Genomic DNA, 9865 nt, shown 5'->3' on the forward strand with positions numbered 1-9865 from the left:
TTATGAAAAAAAAAGTATGTATAATCAATGTTTAAACACATTTACATAAACACTAGCTTGGTCTAGTGGCAAAGAAGTATGACTTATAACCAAGAGGCTGTGGGTTCTAGTCTTATTTAAGACACTAGTTTGAGGCCCGTGTATTACACGGATAATTGATGAAAATTTTACACTCTAGACATTAAGTAAAATAAAGTAAAAAAAATGATCATATGATGTTAATAAAATTACAATTTACATTAAAATTGTAAAAATTGCATAACTAATGTTACTCAAATATGTTACAAATAAGTAAAAAACTTTCTTGTTCACTGCATTTGTTGTATTAGTTGGTATACATTGATTATCAAAAATCAAAATCTTTAGACCATGTCTGATTGTAAAATATAAGTTTGCTTGTAACTTTTGATGTAGGCACATATAGTTGTCTGTGTGACAAATAAGGTTCTTTCAAGTACATACATAATCAACACCCCTAAATAATGATAAATATATCTATGAAACTAACAATAAAAAATATTCATACACATAAAATATTATACCTTTTAAATAATAAATACTATGTCATTTGTGATCATCAGTTCATGTTTATCTGAAAAACATGATTATTCCAAAAATAGATTCCTTGAACTTTGACGATATAATCATCCTTACAATCTTTAGATTCTGAAACTGATTGATCATGATAAATTCGTCGCCATTAATATTTTGTGCATGACAAAACTTTAATTGATTTTTATATTTTACAATTAAAAGTTGTATAATCAAGCAACATACATAACTGAAAGTTAAAATATAACAAAATGATTTGTTTCATTTCATATGAATGTAATTCACAAGAAAATTACAAAGACATACTAACCTTAAAACCATTGTTCAAATAACAGTCATTATTCTGAGTTAGTAGAATATTAGAATATTTAAAGTTGCATAAAGTGAATATAGTGATTATTATTTAAAATAATTCAAAGTATTGGATAATGAATATTTAAATTGTGAATACTAATAACGTGTTATTACTCATTAGTTGATATTATGAAAAGTTGTTGGAATACTTAATTAATCGATATATATATATATATTAACAAAACCTTGCTCTATATATATATTAACAACTTATAGAGAGAGAAAAAAAAAGGAAAAAGGAAGAAGCAAGGATTTTCGATTATATGAAAGCATGGTAAATGACTTTTAACTATTTTTTTTTACAGTTAATATGAAAATGAAATATACTTGAAATATAATGAGGAGCATGATCAAGTTACAAATATTAAGAAAAATAATAAATATTTCTATCAAGTTACATTATAATTAAGGTGTGAATCTTAATGAGTTTTTATAACAAATATGAATATTAAATGTTATGACTGTATTTTTTTTTAAAAAAAATTTATGTATAACTTTATTGTTTTGAATACAAACCATAATAAACACTTTAATTATTTACCTACCAACAAAAAACACTAACATAACCTCAATTCTTTGTATTTGTATAAAAATAAAATTAATAAGTTAATATAATATTGAAATTATGTAAAAACCTAACAAAAACGATATTCTACGAATCTAGGATTCAATATCATAAATGATTTTTGGAAATCGAAAATAATGGATGCGATTGAAACAGATTTTTTGGTTTAAAAATATGAATTTGAATGCTTTTAATCAAGTAATTTGTATTGTAAGTCATATTAAATTAAATATATTTATATAAAAAAATATAAATCAAGTCATAACATATCTGTTTTGAAACATTGTGGTCTGAGTTATGGAAGAAAATATTGAAAACTAAATATTTATTTTCTTATTGCTAAAACTCTTTGTATTACACAAAAAGTTAAAGAATTAATTAAAACTAAACACCAAGATTAGGTATTCTCCATGTTTGCAATATTTATATAAAATGTTCAGAGAAAATTCAAAAAATACACATTTTCCTGAGTTTAAATGCATATGAGAATATTTTAAATCAAAATCTGAAACCAATCTTATATAAAATATTATGCATTATTGTTTAAATCCTAATTTAAAATCAATTTGTAGGTTATTACCATATAAATCCTAATTCTTAGACAATGATGTGTCTTTATTTTCCTTAATATTCAATTACATGTCACTTGAAAATTTTATTCTAACAGGTCTACAACTACAATATTGAAATTTCCTTATTTTCTTATTTCACAATTAATGTTAATGAATGAATCGTTTTGGATTTACCTTTAATAAAGACAAACTTGAATTCATATATTGAAATAATTTAAAGATTAGGGACCATATATTGAAATAGTTTGAAAAATAAAAAGATGAGGGGGGCTATGAGATTGACAAGTGTCAAAATTAAGTAGGCTTTTATTTGAATAGATAGATTTTTTAGTTTTTTTTTTACACAAAAGTTTTTTACACAACTCAAATCATAACCAAGTAAGCCCACGTAAAATTAAATTGTTTAAACACAACAAAATGTTCTTTTTACTTATGGCCCAAAAAAATTTCGCCTTCGGCCCAAAAAAAATTTCGACTTCTCAGAGCCGGCCTTGCTTCCAACGCCACTTCCAAACAGTGTCATCACCAGCTCTCTCATAATGCGGAATAATTAAACTTCCCTTCTCTCTTTCGTTTAGAAACAAATTAGGGAAAAGATGTTTTAAGTGGTTTGAATCATTAGAGAACTATAATTAAATATTTATAGAATCGAGAAGGTATTTTTCGTGGCATATCGTTACCTAATAATGACCCTACTATTTCGCATCTTTTATACACGGATGTTGCCATTTTAGTGGGCGAATGGTCAAAAGAAAACGTTCGCAACATTACTCGTTTATTGAGGTGTTTTCATTTAGTTTCCTGGCCGCACATAAACATTTGCGAATCTAAACTAATTGGTGTTAAAGTTACTCCGGAGGATAGGGTGTAAACTAGACGTGTTGCCATGTTCGTATTTGGGTCTTCCTACTGGTGCAAACATGAATCGCATTTCTAATTGGAATTCGGTTTTAGAAGCCTTTGATAAAAAGCTCTTTTTGGAAGGCTTCCGTGTATCGGTTGGGGGTAGATTAACGTTACTCAAGGCGGTAACGGAAACTTTACCCACTTACCTTTTCTCCCTTTTCAAAGTGCCTTGTAATATTATCTAAATGGAGAAAGTTTTTTGTCTTTAACCAAGAATTATTAGGTAAATTTTATAAAATAGGGTAACATTTCAGAACACTCTTTTAGCATGATTTATTTGGTAGGTGTCATACTCAAAAGATTTGTAACTAGTCAACTTAGTGGTCAACATCAAAGAGCTTGGGAAAGACTTTTGACTTATTTTTTGAAAAGTGATGGAAGTAAAGAAGAAATTTCCCTTGCAGATCAAATTCGTAACATGAAGAACAAGAAGGCCAAGGACTTCGTCAATGGAGCTATGAGAATGACACCGCTAAAACGGTGTAATAGTTTTGTTTTAGTCATTGTATATGCAAAACTAAAGATTTGTTGGATTCGGCTACTTGACTAAAATAGAAGCTATATGAGTAAATTAATTCATCCTGTTCAAGTTTGGCAGCTGGTTCCAAACCATAAACCAAGCCAGTGGTTCACTACAAACCCAACCGATGTAGCTCAGTTCAGGCGGTTTTAACAGTTTTTAAACACCCCTAATAAGCACAACAATGTCACTAATGAAACGATCTCAACGCATACAATTTGTTAAGCGAAACAAGTGCATTGAATCTTACAAGCCCTTAAAATACAATCTTCCATTATAACAAAGAAAAGTTTCTACTTAAAAAACTAAAATCAAGAACCTGTCACACTAATTTCAATGAAATACACATTTAACCCCTACAACCCGTCTCCAGGACGGGTTCAAGTTCCACTTTTTTTGCATAACAACTACCGATTAGTTAAATCAAACTGAACCACATTAAAACAACTTAACCATTCTTTCGTCTTTAACTTACCGACGATGCAATACATTTATTGACGTGCCCTTTTATTGGTGGTACAGTCTGGGCATTTGTACTGCTTGATGTGTTCGGCTCTTGCTGGTGTTATCTTGACACACAAACCATGGAACCATCTCTCACAAATATCACAGCAGATCCAGAACTCATCAGCTGCATAATTCTCACCACATGAACCACATAATGTGTCTCCGTGTTCCTCCTCGTCTTCTTCATCCAAACCCTCTTCGTCGTCATCTTGTGTTGAAGCTTTTGGGTATTTAGGTTGTGGTTCTTTTGCCTTTCAAGAAAACAAAATATTTAAAAAGTCAGCAACTTTCGTAAAACTAGCGGGTCAGGCTGAACCAGCTCAAAACAGGTTATTTTTAACAGGTTGGGTTGGGCTAACCGAAACACTTTTTTGTAACATTTTATAATTACAGGGTAAATATGACCACAGAGATATATTATAAGTTATTTCGATTTCGATTGATGTTCGTTTTGGCTTTTTGTTTCATTTTTGTCGATTTTGTTGGTTTCGGTTCGATTCTAGGTGGGTTTTTTTTTTTTTATGAAACGAGGACAAGGTAGGAAACATTTTAGTGTTTTTACTTTTTTTGTTTATGATTTATATTTTAAGTTATAAATATTTATTATTATTTTTGAATATATATTTGAGGGTTTTTGATCTTAATAGAAAACCCCTCAAAAAAATATTCAAAAAAAATAATAAAAAAATCATAACTTAAAATATAGATAGAAAACAAAAAATCTAAAAAAACTAAAATGTTTCCGCCGTTATTCTCGTTCACAAAAAAAAAAACTCAAAACTCAAAACCCGGTCCGACCTTTACTTATTCTGACCCAAACCAAAACAACCCTTTTTTTAATTGACCCGTTCTGACCCAAACTCGTTTTGACCCATGACTCGTTCGACCAACCAAACCCATTTGCCACCTCTAATTATAACAATACCGAACGTCACGAAATAACTGACAAAAGCGAACCAGATAACCTACCCAGAATGATAACCGATGGTTCGGTTATGGTATTTTCGAAAAACCAAAAATTAAGGTTTGGTTTCAGTTATGTCAAAACAGAACTTATTTCTAACGTTTGTCAAAACCGAAGTTTTAGGCCCACATTCATTAATATGTGGTTAACAAATACTTTTGGCCAAAAGTTTCAAGCCCAAACTCATTAATTGGGCCAAACATTTTAAGCCCAAAGTAAAACCATTGACCGAACAGAAGCCATGGTAAAACCGAAATCAAACAAATTTCTAAACGAATTTTCGTGTTGAAAATTGTCACTTCAAAGTTCACTTTTTTTTCATTTTCAGTAGCGTCACTTGAAGCTGATGTTACTATAGAAAAACTCTAAAAAAAATTGAAATAGAGACAATTACCTTAGAGTTTGACTTTGACTTGCTGCTGCTGTGGTTCGAGACAGTTGACTTCTCCTTCACTTGCTTCTTAGCGGCCCCTGACACAACTTCAAAAATTGTTGGGAGATCGTTTATCATGTTAAATAGGCGTTTCCTGGTCAACACGAAATATAAACGGTTACATTCGAGTATAAGTTTTATTAATTTCGATATTATGAAAAACAAAATGAACCGAAGAGAATACAATACCTATCAGTTTTGTCAAAACCAAATCTAGCCCCGAAATAGAAGGCAACGGCGAGAAGCCATGCATCGCCATGAACAGCAACTAAAGCCAACCAATCCTTCTCGGGCATGCCATCTCTAGCAAAGTTGATTCCCAGCGCGGGTTCCGGAAGCTCTGGAGGTACTTCCTCAGCAGGCAAATTCACTTCCCACTGCTCGTTAGGAAGTCCATACAGACATAGGTTTTCCTTCTCTGTAACCCAACAAAAACAATTTACCAACGTTCAAGTGTAATACTTAAGTGTTTATTTCATTATGTTTCATACATTTGCATGAAAATTTAAGTATGTTACATACAAAGATTATTTAATAGCAGGAAACATTATTATTTTAAAACAAGAACAACATTAGAATGGTTGAAGAATAAAGGAATACAATCAATGACACCATACAAGATAAGTTGATAATAACAATAAAGTCCCTTTAAAACTTTATGATAAAAGATAGAAACAAAAGACACGCACGAACACACACGCCAATTATAAAGATTTATGGCAAAGCTGAATAGGAATACAAACACAACATAAATGCAAACAAAAATAAATGATGTAATAAGACCTCGTATTCTATTGTTTATTTTTAGTTCAAGTGTATTGCTATAAAACCGCAAACTGAATATCTTGGTTAAATAATCAGTATGCAGTTTTACAATATAAGCCCACTCACTGCACTATGCAGTTTTAACCTAGAATGTAAAATCTGTCGATCTGCAGCTATAAATTGCAAAACTTGTACTAAATTTACACTTATGTCATTAAAAAAAACTTAATTTCAAAGGTCCACATTTTAAAGTGCACTTGAAATTCAAATACACATTATAAGTTTATAACTACCACATCTAAAATAAGAACAGCATAGCATACATCTATATTAATCACAGACTCCATGTTGTCGGTTTACTAAATACAAAAAAAAAATTAAAAAAGAACTTCAAAACAAAGAGCAAATTTGCAAAAATTCCCATTTTTGGATGCCTGGTTGAAATATAGCAACAACATCTAACCTCACAAGTCACACCCTATAAGATTATATAACTGGTTTGACCATACAAAACTCGTCTCCTCTTTATTCAAAACAACCCAAAATAGCAATTATAATGAAACTGATACAACTAATATACAAATTTTCGAAAAACGTTACATTATTCCTTTTGTTAAACCTTAACTGCACAGATAGGGTGAAAACTCGTGAAACCCACTTTTAAATAGTAATTTTTATACCTTTTTATTTTTTCATACTTATTATATGTTCTGAATCTTTACCAACTGTAGTTTGTGAAAGTACATATATTGTTAAACAAAGATAAGTACTCCTGCGATACACATATTTTTTTTATTTCTTTTTGGTTTTCGCAAAGATTAATAACATATAAAAAAATTTCAAAAACTAAATATCAAAAATTTTACAAATAGTGTTAAAAGTGGTTTGTGTCGGGTTGGAGGGTTGAAATGTGCAACCTGAACATGGCCCATATTATTATTATTCATGTCAAAGATTTTAACCCTAACCCACACACACACAAATTCGGGTCACCCCGAAAACGACCCGTTTGACCCATTTATCCAAAAAAAATGGATATAAACTACAGCTGTTAGACAAAATAAGTAAATATGAATTTCTTTTATTTTTAAAAATAATTAAAATCATGAAATTTGATTGGACCTTGCAAGAGTATATTTGAAAAACAGAAAAATAAAAAAACAAAAATATAATTAATAAAGTTTACTTTAGTTACTTAAACGGGTCAACCCGAACCCACCCTGTTTTTAAATGGGTCATGTTAGTCAACAAGAACCCAACCCGTTTTTTAAACCGGGCAAGTTACTCCACCCAAAACTTTTTTTCCCGGGTTGGGTCGGGTCAACAGTTACCGCCCCTAGTTTTCACAAGTTTTCAAGTTAACCGTAGTTTTCGACATAACCCATCGGCCAGTTAAACTGAATTAACTTCAAAAGTTATAAACTTGAACTAACCAGGATCACACCGCTGATAAAACTCTTCAACATCTGTTCCAAAAAAAGTCAAAACAATACAAAATTAAGTCAACCCTTTGATATAAAATAACGAATAATTAAACAGAATTAAATTAACTAACTAACCAGTAGTTAGAGCTTTAATTATGCCAGCTCTACGGCTCTTGAAGTCTCTGAAAACCTCTTCAACAGTCCGTGGGTTGTACGGTTGACTTCCGTCCATCTGCCGTCAATTGACTGTACGGAACGAGTTCCTGGATTCAAATTGAAGCAATAATTTAGAGGGTTAATGAAGGAATTGAAAGAAATTGAAAGAATTTGGGGGTAATTGGTTGACCTTGATTGAAATTGGGTTGGATTTGGCCCGTTAAAGGAAACCCTAGATTTGTTTGGTTTGTATAAAGTGTAACTGCTACGAGTTTTAACTGTTTTTAAGACCCGAGTCTCGTGCCTTTTTAAGGCTTTTGTAATTTGTGTCAATATTCAATTGTTTAAATGAGTCGTGTTTGCGGGTTGACGGGTCTGGACGTGAAAGTTTTGACATAACTCGAACTTGAAAATCCTATTAGAAACGTGAACCCAAACGTAACTTGTTTTATATGGAAGTTCACATGGGTTGAGATACTGTATAATAATGTTTTAACGCATGATAAGTACGCGAGACGCTCAAAGACAAAAACTTAAAACGCTCAGCCAAAAACTAAAACGCTCAAAAACGGTTTTCGTGAAAAAAAAATTAAAAATTTGATCGATTAACGATCCAGAACTGTTTTTCGGTGAACCAATGATTAGTTGGATATGTATTGACGATTCCGAGATGTTGGGATGTGATTTCATGGATCGATTTCGTGAAAAAAAGGGATTCGCGTACCTATTGTACGATAAGTTATTATTGTATTGGATCTTTTCTCTATATAACATAATTGCACTGCGATTGTAAAATGCGTATGTCGATACTTACGCATCGTTTCTATTGGTTGGTGCCGTCATCGTCATTTGGGGCAACGCTCCGGTGTGGGGAAGTATGTTGTCATCGTCGATTGTTACCGTCGACTGAGGCAACGATCCAGATCAATGAAATTTTAAGATCAAACGGATCCAACAACGAGTCCGAGATCTTAAAATACAACAAGAGATCAAACGGTTCCGGCAACGAGTCCACGATCTTTAATTATAAAGGGAGACGTGTTAGGCGGAGACGGAGTCGAGCAACATCAGTTTGGTTGTCGCCCACTCCGGTTCTTCGAACCAACATATGACGAGTGTTCAAAGGGGGGCGGGAAGGTCAATGGCCCCTTACCTGATTACTCCGGTAGGCCCGATTTTTTTAAAATAATTATATATGTAATGTTAATGTTTAAATGCAATTACTCAGCTCGTTTAAGCCCATTTTTTAGAACCTAAATCATAACCAAGTAAAAGCCGATATAAAATTTTAATCGTTTAAACCCAATAAAAAAACCTTTTTGATTGAGACCGAAAAATTTCTGTTTGCAACCTAAAAAATTTAACGATTCTTGTAATGGCCCTGCTGCCCTCGGAGTGTTTAACGGAATATGAACCGAGCTTTGATGAGCACGAGATAGATTTATGAGGAAAACGAATGTTTAATTATAAAAGCCTCAAACTCGATTGGTTAACCAAAAGGTTCAAGAAACCTTAAAGGTTGTTTATAAAAAAAAAATTTTGAACAACCAACTAAGTAACGCGCGGCCCCCATTGGCTAAAGGTAGCCCGAACCGGCCACTAGTCCGGACGGACGGAGCCCCTAGCGATCCACCTATTGAGGGATTCACCGGATAAAACCCGACCACATGCCCGCCATATGACACGACAGCGAGGAGCCGGTAAAACCGGGTGAGATCAGGACTCGAAATAATAATAATAATAATAATAATAATAATAATAATAATAATAATAAAACTGAAAAACTATAAAACTGAACAACCAAAACCATACCGTAATTGAACTTAAGTGCTTATATTAAATAACGAAAAGAACTAAACTCAGAAACAAGATAAATACAAAATAAAATAGAAGATTTATAGCAACTAAATAAATTATTGTATATTAACAAGTTAAGTTTTAAGAAAATATATACATCGTTTTATCGTAGGTTTTTAATATGTATTCATTATAAAATCAATTTTTATTAAATGCTTGAATATGGTGTATCATCAAATAATATACTTTTATAAGTTATCCTAAATTATTATGGTATTCAAATTCTAGCAGTTGTATGAAACGATGGTGCCTATAAATAAATAGATCCTTAAGAAAGGTTGTCAATATAA

At 31.7% G+C, this 9865-nt stretch overlaps 1 protein-coding gene across 2 annotated transcripts; it reads right to left on the reverse strand.

Moving 5' to 3' along the window:
- Positions 1 to 3642: 3642 nt before the first annotated feature.
- LOC143590859 (PHD finger protein ALFIN-LIKE 3-like) lies at positions 3643 to 8070 on the reverse strand. 2 transcript variants are annotated; one of them, XM_077071211.1, is made up of 6 exons: positions 7909 to 8070; positions 7698 to 7825; positions 7572 to 7604; positions 5563 to 5791; positions 5335 to 5467; positions 3643 to 4227 (listed from the first exon to the last, which is right to left on the reverse strand). In XM_077071211.1, the coding sequence occupies exons 2-6, from the start codon at positions 7792 to 7794 to the stop codon at positions 3961 to 3963; spliced, it is 759 nt and encodes a 252-aa protein (XP_076927326.1). In that variant the 5' UTR covers positions 7795 to 7825; positions 7909 to 8070; the 3' UTR covers positions 3643 to 3960. The 2 variants fall into 2 exon arrangements, with proteins under 2 accessions (XP_076927326.1, XP_076927325.1); XM_077071210.1 differs by having other exon boundaries at positions 5329 to 5467.
- Between the last annotated feature and the right edge of the window lie 1795 nt (positions 8071 to 9865).

This window comes from Bidens hawaiensis, unplaced genomic scaffold (genome assembly GCF_021521415.1).
Source record: "Bidens hawaiensis isolate Kalapana, Puna unplaced genomic scaffold, B.hawaiensis_p1.1 tig00039025_1, whole genome shotgun sequence".
In the NCBI taxonomy this organism is placed as follows: domain Eukaryota; kingdom Viridiplantae; phylum Streptophyta; class Magnoliopsida; order Asterales; family Asteraceae; genus Bidens; species Bidens hawaiensis.